General features: G+C 35.5%; 1 protein-coding gene across 7 annotated transcripts in view; it reads right to left on the bottom strand.

The window, feature by feature from the left end:
• Positions 1 to 20,037, bottom strand: part of U2SURP (U2 snRNP associated SURP domain containing) — a 47,721-nt gene that overhangs the window by 10,304 nt on the left and 17,380 nt on the right. For 5 of the 7 annotated variants that reach the window (XM_049802889.1, XM_049802893.1, XM_049802890.1 and 2 more), the window contains 14 exons: positions 19,605 to 19,770; positions 18,280 to 18,491; positions 17,297 to 17,340; positions 13,975 to 14,079; positions 12,665 to 12,735; positions 12,418 to 12,577; positions 10,089 to 10,251; positions 9,509 to 9,588; positions 8,377 to 8,464; positions 6,974 to 7,096; positions 5,451 to 5,607; positions 4,980 to 5,075; positions 4,322 to 4,388; positions 3,161 to 3,323 (listed from right to left, as the gene is read on the bottom strand). In XM_049802889.1, the coding sequence (XP_049658846.1) occupies positions 3,161 to 3,323; positions 4,322 to 4,388; positions 4,980 to 5,075; positions 5,451 to 5,607; positions 6,974 to 7,096; positions 8,377 to 8,464; positions 9,509 to 9,588; positions 10,089 to 10,251; positions 12,418 to 12,577; positions 12,665 to 12,735; positions 13,975 to 14,079; positions 17,297 to 17,340; positions 18,280 to 18,491; positions 19,605 to 19,770 (1,695 nt within the window). Of the gene's footprint in view, positions 1 to 3,160; positions 3,324 to 4,321; positions 4,389 to 4,979; positions 5,076 to 5,450; positions 5,608 to 6,973; positions 7,097 to 8,376; positions 8,465 to 9,508; positions 9,589 to 10,088; positions 10,252 to 12,417; positions 12,578 to 12,664; positions 12,736 to 13,974; positions 14,080 to 16,549; positions 17,274 to 17,296; positions 17,341 to 18,279; positions 18,492 to 19,604; positions 19,771 to 20,037 lie in introns of those variants that run through there. The other 2 variants (XM_049802894.1, XM_049802895.1) reach the window with 2 other exon arrangements.

Raw genomic sequence — 20,037 nt, 5'->3', positions numbered from 1 at the left:
TGGAACTTCAGTTTCTTGATAAAGGTATGCAGGGCCTTGAAATCCAGAACAGGCCGTGGATACAATCTGCTCTTGTGAACTATGCTTAATCTATTCTTATCTTGTCCTCTAGTCATTCTCTGTTGGAGACTGAATACTACACTAAAGGAACTTTGATCTTGTCTGGTACAGCAATTCATATCAAGAAAGCAAGAAGAGTAACCTCCTTTCCTTTGTGACATGCAGGAAAAACCCCTTTGGCTCTTGGTAGAAAAATAAACTGTACCTCAAATACCATGACACATTTTTTTTCAGGACAGGGGGACAATCTCTGTTTACGCACTGGGCAAAGGAGTACTGACAGAGCACAGACACATGACGATATAACAGAATCGAACCCTGCAACTCCTGGAGCTCAGTGGTACATTGCAGAAAGGCTGAACAGGAAGACTGAAGACCATTCATCTTCTACCTCTGATTAAACAATCAAACACTACTTTGAGGTCTCAGGTGGCTAACAAAAAGGTGAGTAAAGGCAGCTACTAAAGAGGACAAATCTCCCTGTTTGACCCTTTTGGAAGCACTGATATATCTGGATTTGTGAAAACCCTGCCTCCTGCTGCAGATGAAGCCTGCACTGTGCTTTTTTGGGGGTAGGATTATAAAATCTTGCACAGCAAGATGGAGACAGAAGTAAAGTACCTTAGAGGATGGTCCAAGCAGGACAATGCTGCTTCATTTTGTCTGTGAGTTTTTGTATGCTCTGAGGAAACAAGCTTAATGAACAATTTAAGCAACATAAAATTCCCATTTTTCTAACACTTCACAGAACTGAGGTCTCTTTACAGAGAGGAATACACCTTTCTTTTATATGTCCCTGGGGCAGGGAAAGAGAGACACACATGCACAGCACCATAAAGACCATTCTGAAGTTTGAGTTATAATGTAAAGCAAAGTGCCAATCTTTCCACACTTAAAAAAAACAGCAAAGAAATCACTGTATTTCAGTGTTACAAAAAAGCCTCTGCTCTTGCTAAGTTCTGGAAAGAATCCACACTTCAGCAGGTTAACGGGGGCAGCAAACAAAGGGTTAATAACTTGCCTTCTCTGATGGCACCAGTCTGATAGCTGTGGCCAAAGTTTGTTTCTTGCTACCCTTTCCCCTCCCAGCTGACAAGCTTAATTTACTAAGTGCCAAGAGAAAGAATTGTTTGTATTCATGAATTTAAAAAAAAAAAAAACACATGAAAAAAATGTGTTTCAGCTTCCCCAGTAGCCACTGTGTAAACTGCTAGAGAATCAGACTTTGTAATTTTTTTTTGCCAAAGATTTTACATGACGTTTTTAACAGTGTATATTAGATGGCATAATTGTTAAAGCTGGTAATTGTTTGGGTTTTTTCCTCACTTCCTCATCTCAAATTTAATAATGGATGTCTTCTTTGGCAGGGACTGGGTACGTACCCAAAGCAGAAACTTTGAGCATGAATGCTTTAAAGTAGTACAGGGAGTACCTTCCTGTCAATGACAATCTCGAAGAGAAATTTTAAAATTTAACTACTTCTACATAGTGTCTGAAGTCTTCTGAAAATGAAAAAAATGACAATTCTTTTCTGGCAGTTCCAAAAGTCTGAAACTGAGACAATAATTTACTTACCACAAAGAATAAAGATAGCAACATGCACTTGGAAACCTCAAATATTTACCACCTAAAACTGTTACTGATGGGATACACTGATAAAAGAATTTGCAACACTTGTGCAGAGTAAAATTGACAATGGTTGAAGTAAATCACTTCCTAATCTGCCTCCACCACTGCCAGGATAACATCTATAAAACAGATACTCAATCTGAAAGGAGACCTTTCCATAACCACTACAATCATTATTACAGCAAAATGAAAACTAGTTTCTCTTGTACTTTTGTTAGCCTAACATCATATATTTTCTACAGAACTACTGCCACCATGAGTCAAGTCAGACATAAATCCCATTTAGCTTTTCTCGAATTCAGAATTTACTCACTTCAAATGGCCACGTATCATGAACTTTCAAACTGCTATGCAAAACAAGAGGTTTCTAAATGCTTAGTTATACTCCATTAATTTTAATAATCTGAATTATTAAGCAGAAGCATATTTGGGAGAAACAACAGTTGTGACATTTTAAAATATTACTGCTTGTGCATCTTAGAGTATTATGGGCCTTTGCTAATGTCTGATTTTAGCTAACCAGAACATTATAGCATAAATAGGTAGGCAGCCACAATTCCACATTCAAAATACTACCCAAATTATAATCTGTCACTTGGAGATGCTACAACTGCAACAAGTAGTTTAGCAGCTTCTTATTATCACTTTAACGCACTGAACAGAAGTTACAAGAATTTCAGTATTCACTGTATCATGGGTTTTAATACTGAATACAAGCTGGAAAATTGCATGCAATTTTAAACCTGTTTTGCATGGCACTGAATGACAGAAAGGCTTCACTGCTAGACAAAGCCCACGCTAAATTCAAGTTCTAGTTACCTTCCCAGTCAACCACAAGATCAGAAGCCAGCGTGAAGACATAAGAATCTGTGCTCATCAACCTTAACAGCTATACTAACACCTGTGCTTGAAGAAAGGATAAAAAAAATGAGTGAGCCCTATAAAATGCATATATGTCTTCAATTAAAATGCCCCATTTAAGGACCAACTGCTTTAGTTCCATCTACTTCTTTGTTTGATGGCTGACAGTGAAAAGAGCAACTTTCAAATGCAATAAAATACAGACACTTCAAGGAAAGAGAGAAAGAGAGAACAAGAAAGGCATAGAACTAAGGCCACATCCAAAAGTCACTCCCATTTCCCAAGAGGAGGAAAGTGTAGAGGAACCCAAGCAATCCAAGGCTACCAGTGGTACTGGAAAAGGACACTGAAAAAGAGTAGTAATTCTGAACGTGCAATATCCCCTGACCCAATTTTTCAGTTTTTCCTGCATTATTTTGAAAGCCAAAACAAAGCAAGGCTGTAAACAAACATACCTTTATAAAAATATACTGGATTAAAAAAAACCCACTATATATTAAGACTACAATTATTTCAGTAAGAAGAACTCCCTATTATATGTAGAGAGCTCAGGGGTGGGGGGGAGGATGGGAAAGGTACAGAAGGGTGGCACAAAACATCACATGCTGACCTCTATCTCTCGGAGTTTGGCACGCTTTTCTTCACTCATTTCTGAGTATTTGACTGATGACTTGGATTCAGGCATTTCTTCTTTAATAGGATTGGAATACATGTGTTGCTCTTCTGACTTCGAACTCTGAGTGTCTTCCTCATCTTCACTTTCTTCTTCTTGACTTTACAGAAAACATACAGAATTAACCAATATTTTTATATATATATAAAAGACAATTATCTGTTACAAAATTTACCATCTCTCCTACTTAGTTTCTATGATTAGTTACTAGTGGTGAAATCTGTTAAGATTGTTATGTAAAAGTCTGCAGGTACAAAACAGTCTCCATCTGTGAGAGATATCTTAATATTTCCATTTAATTAAATAACTAGTTTTTTATTACTCAGATGATTTACACTTTTCATATAAACAGACTGCAGAAGAATTTGAAATTTACACTCACCAAATCTATATCTAACTCAGTTACAGAACAAGTTCACCACCTCAACAAAATCTCTAAGTGCTGTAATCTTGCTTTTCAGATATATTAAGTTTTATAAAAAAACCCAGAATTTACTGCACTTTTGCTTTTGGGAGACAAACCTGAGACATAGCAGATATTCAAAATTATATTCCCAGACTGGCCACTAGAGCGCTGCAGGACTACATGCAATGCATTAAGATATTTAAAGCACTACTAATAGATGCTCTCAATTGCCTAAACAACAAAGTAAAAGACTGCTCAAAAACAACAGATGGCATGGAGCATATTAGCATCCAAAGAAACATACACATCAGAACATTATTCACTGTGTGTGTTGCAAAAGCAAAAGGCAGAGGTTTAGATAGATACATACCTGACATCAACATTTCCAAACTGTAAATACTACTTTAGTTCTTACTATTTGACATTAAGTTACCAAAACTGCATAAATTTGAACATTATGGTTAACAACTCTATCAAAATGTGTAATTTATCATGTTAGAAAAAAATTACGGGGGCTGAAAGCATGCTGCACTAAAATCCTGATTTTTCTTCATTTTCTTATTTTCCTACTTCCTAAATTTCATTCTTATTCTGCTCTTATAATACATACATATCTTGTAGGAAGTGCCAAAACCACTCAACCTTAGAGGCAGAAAATGAGTATGTTTTCATCAGAATGAAAAAGTATTTACTTTTGAATTTCTTCCTCCTCAGATTCTTCATGTTGGTCAAAAAGCTCCCACTTAGAAGTAGTAACAGCTAGAAGAAACAGTAAGATAATTTTAACAACAGAAAAAGCTATCACTTAATCTGAAAATTAGTATTTGTAGATATAATAAAAATTACAATGTGATAAAGTTTATCAGCATCTAGCACTTAATACAGACTATTTCATAAAAATACGTAAAACTGCACATTATCAGAATAATTTACTATTTACAAAGTTATTCACTTACATTGCATATCATGTTTCAGTAAATCCTTCAAAAGCAGCCAAGTATTTGTCAGTTTGTAAAATTTTATCTTCCAAACAAACATTTAGAAAGACTGCCAGTCACATACCCAGATTTTTTTTCCCAATATTTATTCTTAATGAAGTGGAAATTCTTTTTAAAGGTTGGTAGGTTATTGAAGTAGAGTAACAAAAACAGAATACACTACTTTCTTCACTGAAGTTATAACCAAAAAAGAAGTTACAACTGAAAATCCTACTGGATTACTACAATAGTCATATTAGAACTTCTAAAGAGATCAGTTGAAAATAACCATGAAATAATAGGTAAGTGACATTAAGCTTTCAGTTTACTTACGGAAGTATTTTAGTTTACTATATATACTTTGAAAACTAACCTTGAGCTTCCAGTTCCGATTCATCCACTGCTTCCCACTTCGAAGGGGCAACTTTAAATATAGGCTCATTCTTTTTTGAGTCTTCAGCCGTATCCACTGTTGGAGAAAGAGACACAGAAAAATAATTTCCAAAGCTCTTCAAAAGTTCAAACAGAAAAATCCTTAAATAACAATAAATTTAAATACTGAAGTGTATTATACCATTTTATTATTTGCAGAGAAAAGAAATTAGGATTTGGAACCTGATGTGCATAACATCAGAAGATGCCTACTGTGCCTCTGAAGCAATTACAATCTAAAAGCAGTTTTAAAACTAATTCTTCCTAGAACAAAGTGAAATTAATCAATTCAACATTTTATGAAGCTACATGCCATGTTAATTCTCAGCTGTACTTGTAAAAAGTACTCAGGAAAAAGAGATCATCAAAAATTAAAGAATTAAACTGAAAGTAAGGTTGAAACATTTCATACAAGGAACTCCATCAAGATCGTCATCCAATGATTTAATTGGGACTCCATCCAGATCATCAATAGGAGCAGCATCAATAGGAATTCCATCCACATCTTCTAGTGGAGCACCATCAAGCTCTTCCTCAATGGGAGCACCATCAAGATCATCTGGTACTTCCTGAAAGCAAATAATTTCAGGAACAAATCTACATTGCTTTTCTTTACTTCTCCAATTATTGATTCATTTCTTTTTGAAGTAGTAGCTTTAAAAATACCTAAAACCCAAAAAACTCAAATAATTTTTGCTACCAAGTACAGTTGTTTATTGCAGAGGAAAAATATGACAATATCCTCCTATAAAAAAACATAAGCAAGAACTAGGAATTTGTCCACAATGTACTGGAAGCTTTGCAATACCTATACGCAAAAGAAGAGATACTAAGCTGAGGCTTAGCTTGAAATGAGCAAGTTACAGTCAGATAAATTATACTTACTATATACGAAAGATTCCCTGGGAACCAGTACTCTGAACTGACAGAAGTCAACTATTTAGCAGGAATGCAAACTTAAGGAACACGCATAAATGATAAACACATCTACATATTCTGTTCGGTACAGGCACTATTAGGTGCACGTTCACCCTGCTCTACTGCTAAGTGAAATAAGCTAATCTTCCAATTATACTGTAGGTTTCCTTCCTGCTTTTCTGAAAGGCATTGTTTCCACAGAGTTACAAAATGCACTTAGTCTAAACATACATCTATTTATTAGCATCCACTGTCTTGGTTCTCTTAAATAATATTTATACATAACTGTAAACACATCAGTACACATTCACTCAGTGCTAATGGTATTCTAGAAATTTTAAGCCTAGAACATCAAAATATTCAATAGTAATTTATATGTCACTGCTAGAACTAAAACTCACTACATATCCTGTTAAAAATAACCTCTACCAAAGAAAAAAAACCAAACAACAGATAGATGCTGTATCTTAAAACTAAAAAGTTAGCAACTTACTGCTCCAATACAACACAGCAAAGATCAAAGTAGAATATCACCAGTGTAAATGATTATCACAACCTTCCTCTCAGATTAAAAAAAGCTCAGATAGCTCTGTTACATCCAAGTGTGACACTCACACAAAAAGAAAGTGGATGATCGAGGTAGACAGATGCCTAGCTGTTTAGAACTCTCAGAAATTAAAACTAATGCCTGAAATTCTAACTCAAAATTCAGGTAGATACTACAGAGTATTTCCAATACCAAGGAAATACCTGTCATTCTGCACTAGTCTTTACTCTGAAATAGTTTCACAATGTAACTCCACCACAGCACCTAATCTACAAGCAACAAATGCATAAACAGATTAAACAGTATTTGCATCTGAAAACATCTGTTACACCTGTATTTAAGAGTAAGGATTCAGAAGAAAAAAGTTTATTCACTGTAACAGATATATCAAAATAATCCTTGCCAGTCCTATTTCATATTTACATATTTTTCCTTACCATCTGCTAGCATCACTACCAAAGGTCACTCACCTCTGTTTCTTTATCTTCCATGATATTTACAAGCCCCAAGAAAATATTCTGTAGTTTGATCAGAAACGGTTCTGGATAGATCGCCCAGTCTTCCCATGCTCGGAAGCATGTCATTACCCGTTGCTAGAAGCAATAGGAAAAAAAGCACTATTAAATTTGTATTAAGAAATTTTAAGTGATCAGAAATACACCACAGAGAACTAACTACTGCTGTAGACAGCTACTCCTAAGTAGTTCCATACTGGAATATATTACAATGATACTATGCTGGGCAAGACTAGTAATTTTACAAAAATATGTATATAGGAACTACTCTTTTAAAGATCTCACTTCAGTTTTATTTTTCCTTTAAATTCCTGTTACATTATCTGTTTCAGCTGTTCACAGTTCCTAACCCAATAGTACATTTCATTCTGCCCAGATGTTCAAAGCACGTGCCTCTACTAAGTGTAACAGAAAATATCCTTCCCTTTGTAAAATAAAATTAGCTAAAATTAACACTAGCTTATGCATATTATTGAAGTGAAATTATGTTCCTACTTTCATTTTTTTATGGAAGTGAAGTATATTTGAAATGATGGGCTTCAGCTCAAGCTTGACACATTAAATGTAGCTGGAGATGTAGATATAAAAAAAAAATCTACTACCTGTCTTTACCATATAATTTAATGAACAGTTTTAAAATAGCAGATAACTAAAATTGATTCTCAACCTAGAGTACTCAGGACCAGAGAAGGTAGGATAACCAGCATAAAGACCTTAATACAGAAAAACTAGCTACACCAAGATTTGTATTTAAAGGTTCTGATTAAAAAAAAAAAAAAAAAAAAAAAAACAACCAAAAAAACCCCGAACTGTAGAGGCATCTTTAAAACAGGAGGAAAAAAAAGCTAGGCTGAGCATGAGAATAGGGAGAAGCAGAGCACTTGATGTCAGAAATCACTCTCTACCCATCGTCAGCCTGCTTACCAGACCTCAAAAAATAAAGCCTAACTATCAGAAAAATGTTAAAAAGTTAACTTTATGCTGTTATGTCCAGCAGTTTCTTTCCACACTGAGCAGCCCAAATTTGTTTTTGAAACTGAAATATAGATGGTCCAAAAATAATCAGAAAGCTAGAAGGCCTTGTTTGCAATTCAAGTACTAGACAGATATCCTCTCAACTCTACAACTATATGTCTACTGGTACAATTGAGCTGTTAGATGCTAATTTTCTTCCTTAATTTCAAGGCTATCTTTGCAAGAGAGAAAACCTAATTTTTATTTAAAAAAAAAAAAAAGCTTAATCAGGAAGGTTGAGGTCTAAGCCACCTCTAAGCCACCTATCACAGTATGCAATCTCTTGTGCAGGAACATCTATTTATTTGACTTCTATGTCACGTAAATAACAACGAAATACATACCTTGAAATTTTCAGACTGTAAATGGCCTTGTATTGTACGGTAAGTAGCATTGAGATCAGAGAATATCTGACATAATTTTGTTTCAAAACTAGAATTAAACATATACATTTCTTTAGTTAAACTTTGTAATATATGTTTTCTGGACATACATAATTCACGAAAATACCTGGGACACAGGACTCAAAAGCACAAGGTTCTGATCCCTATAGTAGCCATGAACTGAACTATAAAGCAAATATGATTACTATATATTAAATCACCTTGGACAACAACAGAACTGTGAAGGGAGATCTTCACATCTGCTGCAGTCTCTTTATACAGCCTGGAAAGATTGGAGGAGGATAAAAGGAGTTTTACAACCTTATACACAATGAAAGAATAGTCTCAAAATTAAATTTGCATTTTTAGAAAATTCTTAGTTATGTTTCTATTTTAATTTACTTGATGGTGCCCTCAATGAAAGCACAGTGAGTAATGGCTGCCTAGCTTCCCTTGAGCTTCTCTCAACTGGCACAACAAAGACACACTGCAACAAGAAACATCATTTGCAATCACTAGAGTTTTGTAACATGCTGAATATTCCCCATCATGCTACCATAATATTAGAGACACTCCAGGAAGTAGACACAATCCAATATCTAAATAGGACAAAGGTACTCTCCCTTGGACATTTTTCCTAAATTCTGCTCAGCACGTTAGAAAAAGTACATAATCCCCTTGTAAGTTCTCCAAAGTTCACGGAGCATTAAAAACACCTTTTAATAAAAAAAAAAATTCTACTTCAAAAAATTGACTTCTTCGCATGGATTATTTACTATAGCGCATCTTGAATATTATCTACAGGCTTTCTTTCCGTCAAGAGGCACGTGAGTTATTGTCACCTATATGAGGTTCCATGCAAGTGGTCCCTTGCATAGGGCATATACACTACTTTTTGCATTACAAAGCGATCCTATGCACTAACATGCTACATCTTATACATTTTCATGCAAAGAAATATAAATATCAGTGTTGTAACAGTATCCTCATAGCAAAGCGTGAATTTCTCTACAACCATGTTAATCCAGAGATGTACAAAACTGAACATAATGATATTCTTTTTTAAATCAATCACCTAAAATATTATACTTACAATTTTCTATAGTAGGAAGCATTGGCAACTTTAGCTGAAGAGTTGTATAACACATCTGACACTAGATATAATCTTGCAATCTACAATAAAAAATGTTCAAATTAAAATAACTCTAGAGTTTAAATTATCCTGAAAATATATGCCTTTTTCCAGAAAGAATACAAGATAGTTTAAACTATCTAGAAGTATTGAACTAGAACGAACCGTAACACAGCCCCACATGCTAAGGAGCAATTAGCTTCCTGTTACGCTACAGGGTAGTAGCCACTGTAACGTAATATTACATAGTATTACAAAGGACAAATCATGGCACTCCAATTTTTATTTCCTTGTTTGAACAGACTATTCTGTTGTTTTCAACTTCATAGTAAGGCAGAACATTATTTACAAGCAGGTTCAGAAAGAACAGAAATATATAACAAATACCACAGGAAAAAAGCATACTTGAATTCAAGCCCACGGTTTAATAGAAAACCCTCAATGCTATATGAAACTTAAGAAATAATGCTTGTATATTCTACGCACATGCTGTTAAGTGAGTTCTTCCACCAAAATACAAGATTATAAAAAATCTCCACACCTTCTTAGGAAGAGGAGTCTTCAGAATGGACAGTGATTCTGTAATGCAGTCTACAATTTCTTCAGCAGCTTCTGCATTATTTAGGCAGAAAACCATTGCATCACCAATATCATTCTTCCGAGGTGTTAATCCACGCAGAATTTCCTCTAATTTGTCCCTCTGTCTGAAATATCACAAATTTTAATACTTTCAATATAAATTACAAGTACTTTGGGGAATTTCCATTTAATTATGATTTTGATTTTTCCATCTTTAGGACAAAAGCAATTTTAAATATTTTTATATTCTGTTGTCTGAGTTTTTTCAGTGACTCATGAACATTTGTATCCACATTACATATATAAACAAAGTGCAAAAAATCCCCACTTAAGTCTTAATTACATACAGAAATCAAGGAAAAATAACTGAGAAATACCTAGTGCAGCAGATCAGTATCTCTAATAAAGTAATTATGGTTTTGGATTTAGTTTATGCCTAAATGAAAATGGATAAATCTGAAGCGCACAAGTAATTGCTACAGAATAAGAAACATTAGATTCAGAAAGCTAGTAAGAAGCAACTATTTCAGGATTTCCCTGACCTCTGTATATAAAGAACACCCAATATCTTTTTGAGCCTTTTAGATAGAAGATAAGAAATAAATCACATATTAAACCCTCCAGACCCATGACTGGTATCGTAACTATGATGAAAAAAATAAAACAAGAAAAAATCCACATGCTAAGAACACAGTTGGAACAATAGCAAAATTAAGAAAACGTATACATTTCCACTACCATAGCCATCCCCACCACACTTGCAAGTCAAGCAAAGAACGCTGATGATGTGTCTCTTACTGCTTATTAACCACTGTTCCAAATTTTATTTTCTGATGAACAGCATCAGTAAGTTCCAGATTATAACAACTCTTTAGTTCCCGAGATCATTAACAATGTTGAGAAAAGTGCTACATACCCCTACCAACATATAGGAACAGAAAATGGGGGAAAACTCCCATCTTCCCAATCCCCTTCAAATAAAGGATTAATAACCATTGGATTGAAAGGGCTGACTGTTCAGCAATGACAAATCTAACCAAATCCAGAACATACTTAGCAACAAGTATCAAAGAAGACTAGCTGAAAAGCACTGAGGTTAGGAGAGTTTCTAAGTAATATTATCATAGAATCATTTAGGTTGGAAAAGACCTTCAAGATCGAGACCAACCATCAACCCAACACCACCATGCCCACTAAACCATGTCCTGAAGTGCTTCGTCTAAGCGCTTTTTTAATGCCTCCAGGGATGGTGACACCACCACTTCCCTGGGCAGCCTGTTCCAATGCCTGACAAACCCTTCAGCAAAGAAATTTTTCTTAATATCTAACCTAAACCTCCCCTGCCACAACTTGAGGCCATTTCCTCTTGTCCTATCTCCAGCCACCTGACAGAAGAGACCAGCACCCACCTCACTACAACCCCCCTTCAGGTAGTTGTAGAGAGCAATAAGGTCTCCCCTCAGCCTCCTCTTCTCCAGACTAAACGACCCCAGTTCCCTCAGCCGCTCCTCATAAGACTTGAGCTCCAGGCCCCTCACCAGCTGCGCTGCCCTTTTCTGGACACGCTCCAGCACCTCCATGTCTTTCCTGCAGTGAGGGGCCCAAAACTGAACACAGGACTCGAGGTGCGGCCTCACCAGTGCCGAGTACAGGGGGACGATCGCTTCCCTGCTCCTGCTGTCCACGCTATTCCTGATACAGGCCAGGATGCCATTGGCCTTCTTGGCCACCTGGGCACACTGCTGGCTCATAATTCAGCCAGCTGTCAACCAGCACCCCCAGGGCTTTCTCTGCCGGGCAGCTTTCCAGCCACTCTTCCCCAAGCCTGTAGCGCTGCATGGGGTTGTTGTGACCCAAGTGCAGGACCCAGCACTTGGCCTTCTTGAACCTCACACAATTGGCCTCAGCCCATCTATCCAGCTTGTCCAGATCCTTCTGTAGAGCCTTCCTACCCTCCAGCAGATCAACACTCCTGCCCAACTTGGTATTGTCTGCAAACTTACTGAAGGTGTGCATGATCCCCTCATCCAGATAATTGATAAAGATATTAAACAGAACTGGCCTGAAAACTGAGCCCTGGGGACCACCACTTGTGACCAGCTGCCAACTGGATTTAACTCTGTTAACCACAACTCTCTGGGCTCAGCCATCCAGCCATGTTTTTACCCAGCAAATAGTGATGAGCATGGTAACGTTTTAGAGATGAAGTATTATAACTACAAAAACACAACAAGAAAAAACCAGGCACATTAGCAGTTAAAACAGCATTATAAATTGATGGAAGTTCATACTCTTCTTTAAGTGCACCCTTCTTGTTCGGTTCCTCCACAAACGCTTCCGTTTCTTGCTCTTCTGACATCCCATGCAAGTATGGATTCAATGGTGGTGGCCTCCAAAATGACCCATTTTTGAACATACGGAAATCTTCTGTCCTCCACTTGGTTGGAGCATCTCCCTACAAAAAAACAAAAGTGTTTTTAGTTTGGTGTTATTTTATTTCATTATGCTTGAAGTTACAAATTGTCACTAAAATTCTACTTGCCTGAAGAATTGAATAAAGCTTCCATCTATAATATACATGGGCTGGAGTCTGGTTTTCAAATAAAAACCTAAACCAAAGAGCAACGAAAAGACACAAAACTTGTTACAAATTATTTAAGTGAAGCAAATTCAAAGGAAGTAATAAAAAAACCCAACAAAATATAACCAAACCCTATTCAGAATCCCACCTCAGCTCAAGATAACTAAAATCATGTACAACTACAATACAGCTGTGCAGAACAAGTGCAACTGCTCCACACACATACATATGCAATCTGCAAAGCAGAGTGCAGCATTCCACAAAAGCACAGCATTTCTCAGAAGTTAAAAGCAGAACAAACGGGGTCAGAAAGAACAACCGTGCAGCCTCATAGTAAAGCAGAAGAATCATCAGTGCAAAGAGTCACTATGGGAACAACTGCAACCTCAGCAGAAGTGCTGCAGGAGCTTGTAGTTATACAGTTAGGTTGCTCAGATCGAATACTGAACAACTTGAAGTTTTCCGCCAGTAAATTGTGTGTCAGAACACTCTGACAAGATCAAGGCGGGGGGGGGGGGGGGGTGGTGGAATTCTCAATTTGTATATAAAAATCATAATGAAGCACTTCAACCTTACTGCAAATAAAACATTTTTAAAAGGTCATTCAGTATTTCCCTGGAAAAGTTTTTCAGTGACTGCATTTCACAAGAAATACATAAATTGATCCTTTTTTATTCCATTAATGACAAGAGCTGAAAATGCTGACAACTTCACTATATAAGCTGAAGTTTAATCCTATTTGCATTGACATCAAAGAAAAATGACTCCCAGCTCTTGCTAAAGGTTAGAAATTAGGCTCCAGGAAGACTGGACTTTACATTGAGTTAGTCTGGGTTTGTTTGTTGGTTTGTTTTGGGTGGGGTTTTTTTTTTTTTGGGGGGGGGGGGGGGGGATTTCCCCACCCCCCCTTTTTTTTTTTAAAAAATGCATGCTAGTGCCACCACTGATGATTTTGAATCCCTCAGAAAAGCAGGTGCTAAATGTAATTTTATTTATTATATATATTTTTTTATATAGGTACAAATGTATTTTATAGTGTGTATATAGTATTTTAATTATTTATTTATATGAACACAGTAGTAACAACTGGAATAAAAGTGCATTCCTCAAAAAGATAGCATAAGCATTTGTACAATTTGTAAAATTTAAATCTGCACATGAAGATAAACATAATAAAACAACTCTTAGCAGTATTTCAGAAATGCAGAATATTAGCAACAGTGAAAACAGTCAGCGCTATTGCAAATTGAAGCAATGTAGTAAGCACCTGAACATTGGATTGTTGATTTCTCGGTTCATAATCATGGCTTCAAACATAGGCCCTTCCCGTACCACAAACTCTATCATTCGATGTATCAAAGCGAGCAAATTCCTACAACAACAACACAGTTAAAGAAAAATTGATTCAGACCTAACACTATATAAAACTACACTCCACCTAAGATACTATAACTGTGCAGGAGATTATTTTGCTGTATCGTTAAGAAAACTGTATAAAAGATAAGGTAACATGGAACATATTATAGCCTTGCATCATAGACATGGGCATTCTAAAATGAAAACATGCCTAGGAGTGGTGGAGTAAGAATTTAAGAGGAGACCTCTTTCCTGAATTTCCACAGCTTAGCCTACAACCATCTTTTACTTAGCAGAAGCTTAATAGTCCTTATGCATAAAAATGGGCAACTGAACACCAAAGTACAATTAACTATTCAAAACTAAGCCCTCATCTAAATTGTCTAGAACTAAGACCAAAGTGTTAGCTAAAGTTCTACAGAGGAACAAGTGGCTGAATATTATGCTCAAAATTAAACACACATGCTTTTGAATATTCAACAGAAACTGCATTCAGCTTTCAAACTACTCAAGTATGAAAGGAAAAGCAAATAGCCTTCTTGATGCCAAACAGGGCAATGGTTTTATTAAATTTAGATAATCTTTTTTTGGTCAAGACTCAGCTATTGGCATAGAACAAAACTGTCCACCATTTCATGTCATACCATCCAATGTTTCCTCCCTCATACACTCAAGTGAACCAAATCACAAATTAAAAAAAAAAAAAAATCTGTATTCATTTCATTCAGCACTACATCCTGAGACAGGCAAGAAGCAGATGTGAAGTGCACATTTTTCAAGCCACATCTGAAAATACAGAGCCACTTATTAGCATGCTAACAGGAGACAGTCATACGAGCTTTATGTACAAATAGTGATTTGTCAGTTTCCAGCCGTTTGGGGGTTTTTGGAAACAGGATCCCAAATCTTCAAATATAGATTACCTACATATATCAAAAGCTTCACAGCACGTGTCCTTTGAACGTGATGCAAACAAAAAAAAATATACAGATTTTTACATTTTTAAATTTATTTTCTTAGATGTAACAAATGGGTATTGGTTCTTTATATGTATCATTAGATTTCCTTTTAGCAATTTTTTAATTAAAATTCAAAAATTGTTACATTGAAAAGCTGCAGAATTTTCTATTACTTCCTAATAATGAGGTGATTATTTTCTACCATGAGTATTCAAAGTTCTGCCACAGATATAATGCACTAGATAAAAAAAAAATTTCAACTTAAAAAACATAGTAACAAAAAACCTGCCCCTGCCATCTGCAAAGTTAGCAAATGTTCTGTTTTATACCAGCTAGCATTAAATCTACATTTGCCTCAAATTTTACACAAAAACCAAACAGCTACCTACAGTTCACTTTTCCTGTTCACTCTTTATTATCCCTGAAAAATTGTAAAGAGGACATAGTCTCAATAATTCTGTAGCCATTTTATTTAAAGCAGTGTTCTGAAAGGCTGAATAACAAGACTGTTCTTGTTATATGAACTGTATTTGAAAACACCAGTAAGAAAAAGCCTCTGAGCTTGAAATTCATTTATTCTAAGGCAAGTTCAATGTGATCATTTCTGGCTTCCTGCAGAACCATGCCATTGGTTTTCATCTAATTTTTCTTTCATTGAGTACAATAAAGTTGCCTAAGAGCAGCTTATGCTTGAACAACAACATCTGCTTTGGAAAGACCTCAGATGTATGAAAAAAAGATTCAGTACATCCCATATCTGAAAGAGGATGTTAAATATATTTTGGTATACAAGAAATGACTACTTGAAAGTGAATTTCTCAGAAAACACTTGATACTCAAGCTTTTCTGTTTAGTAAATACTAAGAGGTAAGAGACAATAAAAACGTGTATTAAAAATTTTCAAAGGAGAATAATTACACATATTATCTCACTGCAGTCAGTTGAAATTTTTGCATGATGTGATGCACTGTGTAATAGTCTCTTAGCAGTTGCCATTAGAATCTTGGAAAGTCATCAAGAAAAAAAAAGAAAAAATTAAAAGTATTTTCAAATACAATTCAATTAACATGAGCCTGTCTTCTCATACAAGCTTTCAAAATGCTACAGTAAATAAAATGGAAACATATTTTTCTCTGAAAGCCAATTACTCTGTAAGCACTGTAGAGTTTAAGTACTTGTTCTACTGAGTATGTTTCTCAAATCAAGACTCCTCCTCGTCACCCTAATTATTCACCTCTCTACCCAACAAAAATCGTACTGTCCTAAAATTTCATCAAAAATACTAGTTCATTTGAGCATCTATTGACAAATATGTTAATGTACTACTGGAACTAGCTTCACAAATCTTTCTTCCCCCACACACACACGAAAAAAAGAAAAAAGGGACTTTGTGACAATTAAAACAGTGTAGTAAAAGAGATGACAAGTTTTAAGTGCATTATTTTAAAATGTCATTTAGCTTAAGTTGGGCAACAAAAAAAAGGTTTTCAGTTATAATAAAACCACATTTATTGGAGCCGATCGTACCAATGTCTGGTCAAAAACTGTATACTTTCCCAATCCATCCCATGATGTTTTCCTGGTCCCCCGCTGCCGCAGACAGTTCAGCTGGTGTTGCTCACCAAGGCCAATGTCAAAGAGAATTTGGTAATCTTTTGTGCTTATTTACTTTTAAAACAGTGTTGTGTTCCTATGTTTGGGAAGAGGTTTTAGCTTAACTGAGCAAGAGTATACCTAGACTACTGCAAAGGTAGAAGCACCGATGGGAACCAAAATGTAAAAATACCCTTGCAATACAGAACTACCTTTTTCAGTGACCAAAATTATAACTGTTGCACATTAAAAAAAACAGCAGTAATCAAAAATTTTAACGGGTTACAAATTGTACAAATGAAAAAAAAATAGGAAAAAGAAAAAACCCCACAGCACGACACTGGAGACAGCTGCATCCTAGCTATGAAGTACTCAGAGGTTTATGTCAAGACTCATACAGTGTCTAAGATGAGCTATTTGTGTTCACTCACGAAATTACCCCGCAACTATTTCTAGTGCTTAAATTAAATGCAAAGAATAATTACTTACATCTATCCTCAATTAAAAAAAGTTATTAAGATAAGGATAATAAGACTGCAAAACACATTTCTCTCAAGTGTCATGAAAGAACCATTGCTCAGTCAAGCCATTACCTTTTCCTCAACATCACCATTTTTCTTTAAAATTCCGAAGGGGAAATTTTCTATATTTAGATCAGTAATAATAAAGAAAAACATGTACCTTTCTGTTGGGATAACCACTTTGACTATGGCTTGCGACAGAGTCTGTATATGAAGTCACATCAGATAATAAACATAGAATATGTGAGTATTGTTAACAAGTAACAAGCAAAAATATACATATGCAATGAAAATACTACACATCTATCACAAGTTTTGCAGGCAATCACTGCTGTGAAGTTATAACTAAGCAATTACACAAAATGCAAATGGTTGTGTCAGTGAACCGTAAAGGTTCACTAATTGCAAAGTATCAGAACATTCCTGTCAGAATGTACATCGATCCACTGAATAGGTACTACGCTGAATATAATTAAGAAAGGAGTTCTTAAGTTTATGAAAAGATTCTAAACTATTTGACTTGGATCACATTGGTATTACTTTATTCCCAAGTCTTACAAAAAACAGCCCTAACATTTGTCATTCAAAGAATCAACAAATTCTTACAAATGTAAATCAAGTTGGTTTGTGATTACAAGATACTTACCCTTTTATCAGCTAATATTCCAGAAAAAAAAGTTTGAAAACTGACTCCATAAGTAGCATAAAATACTTACTCAATGTCCAGATTAATTACCGTCTACACAAAATACATCAACTCCTCTAGTGTAAAAATAATGCTACCCAAATTAAAACGTAGTATTTTCTTTAAAGAAAACAATTTAGATACTGCAATTTGGCAGCCAACAAAAGGGGGGGACGTAGGAGAAAAAAATCCAGGGAGCCTGGAGGGGGAAAATGATAGCCAGATTTAAAGCAGCACTAAAACAAACCAAGACCCAGTACACTGTACCCTAACACAGACATGAAACAGAGCTTCAAGAATTAAAGTAGGTTCCCTTGGGCTACAGCAGGGAGCCAGTGAGTTTGTACACTAAGGGCCGCCAAACTCAGCCTGAACAATGCAAATCTATGAAGCCATTGAAATACTGTCACAGATGTAGTATTTAACAATGAGATATGGCCCAGGGTACTGTAAGTTACCTTCTCAAAATCTTCTTTGTTTTTTGGTGGTGGTAACATTGGAGCATTAGGATTCTTCAGTCTCTCCCTAGGCTGGGCATTAAAAGGCAGTCCTGATGGAGGAGGCGGGAGGGTATGCTCCATCATAGAAGGCGGAATGTATATTGGATGTGGTGGTATAGGTACAGCTTTGCCCCAACCTAGCTTCATTTCAAACGACATAATCATCTTGCCTGAAAAAGTGAAAGTAGAAAACCAAAACCAAACCACCATTATGTTATAAATTTGTTCTGCGTTGCTTGAGATTTCTCTATGAGCAGCGTTTCGGTTTGCCTGCCATCATTTATATTTTGCTTACATTGTTAATTAGTGTATCATATCTATCAGACTACATCATATGCAAATGAAAGCTTATTACATGAAATATTTTATTATTCTTCCCCCAATGTACATTTTCAGACTACAGTACACAATTACTTGACTTGTTGGGGGAAAAAAGTTTTAAATTTGATATTCAGCACATCAGAACGAACAGAGTAACTTTTAAATTATATTATTTCTGCACTTCAATTCTTCAAAGTGTTTTGTTCATAATAACAAATTTCAAATTACGTTATCCAAAACCAAATGTAATACCCAATTAGAACTCCTACATAGTGTAAGCCTACTTATTAAAGGCCCTAGTAAAGGACCATTTTGAGTAAGCTATGCAAGGGCAACCTTTCATTTTTTTATTCTTTTTGTCTAGGATGCCGATTTTTGATTTTCAGGCTCTTCCTGAACTGTAAGGACATAGCTTTCTTCATCACATAAGACTTTTTTTTCATTTTTTTTCAAATAAAAGGTAGACAAGATAGACTATATGCAAAATTACATGTCTGGTGTGGTACAGTTACCTCATCAGTATTAGGAATTTAACCATTATTCAGAAGAAAATCTTTATCGCCAATTATTAATTATATCCTGTGCACTGGTTAAATTAAAAAAAAAAAATCATTGTTGGTGCACAACTACAAGTAATAGGTTCCTTCTTAAAATAGTCTGTTTACAGAGGAGAGAATTATCAAACATTACCCTGCTGCTCACATCTTCAAAACAGTCAGAAATTTTACATCTTTACCCACAGCAAAAGCCACCAATATTCCCAGCCCTTGGGTATGCTATAGCCTGATGACATTCAGCTGTCAGTAAAACAGTGTAAACTGAAATCACTGCCAGTGTGGTATCTACTGGAGTTACAGCATACCTATCACTAATCTGATAAAACAACTTGAAGATATGCTTACAGTTACTCCTCAATATTCCTACAAAGATAATTACAATTCTGAACCGAGAAATCTGTTTACCATTTAAATTCTTTAATGCTCTTTCAGCATCTCTCCTGTTCATAAAGGCAACAAAGCCACAATTTCTTTCTCTTGCTCTTTCTTCATCAGTTCTTGGCCACATAATTTTAACACTTGCTAATGGTCCAAAGCGTCCAAATTCTTGACATAACATCTCTTCATTCATCTACATGAAAAAACGTAAAAATTAGAAATACAGTAGCAAAATGCTAACATACCATTCATATTATTGTTTAAATGTCGAGATTTTAATTTTCTGAGTTTCTTGCAAAACAACGCTTCATTGATACCACCCCAATGCAATCTACTGCAAAAATAATAATTAAAAAAGATGCATTTTAAACAGAGCACACTCACATTTTTTTGAGGTATGATCCACCTTGCACAGAGATATCCATGGAAAAATAATTTCAACTAAGCATTTCTGCATATA

The sequence above is a fragment of the Accipiter gentilis genome, chromosome 6 (genome assembly GCF_929443795.1).
Source record: "Accipiter gentilis chromosome 6, bAccGen1.1, whole genome shotgun sequence".
Classification (NCBI taxonomy): Eukaryota; Metazoa; Chordata; class Aves; order Accipitriformes; family Accipitridae; genus Astur; species Astur gentilis.
Note: the sequence above shows the minus strand (reverse complement) of the source record. Positions and strands in the feature narration are given on the sequence as shown.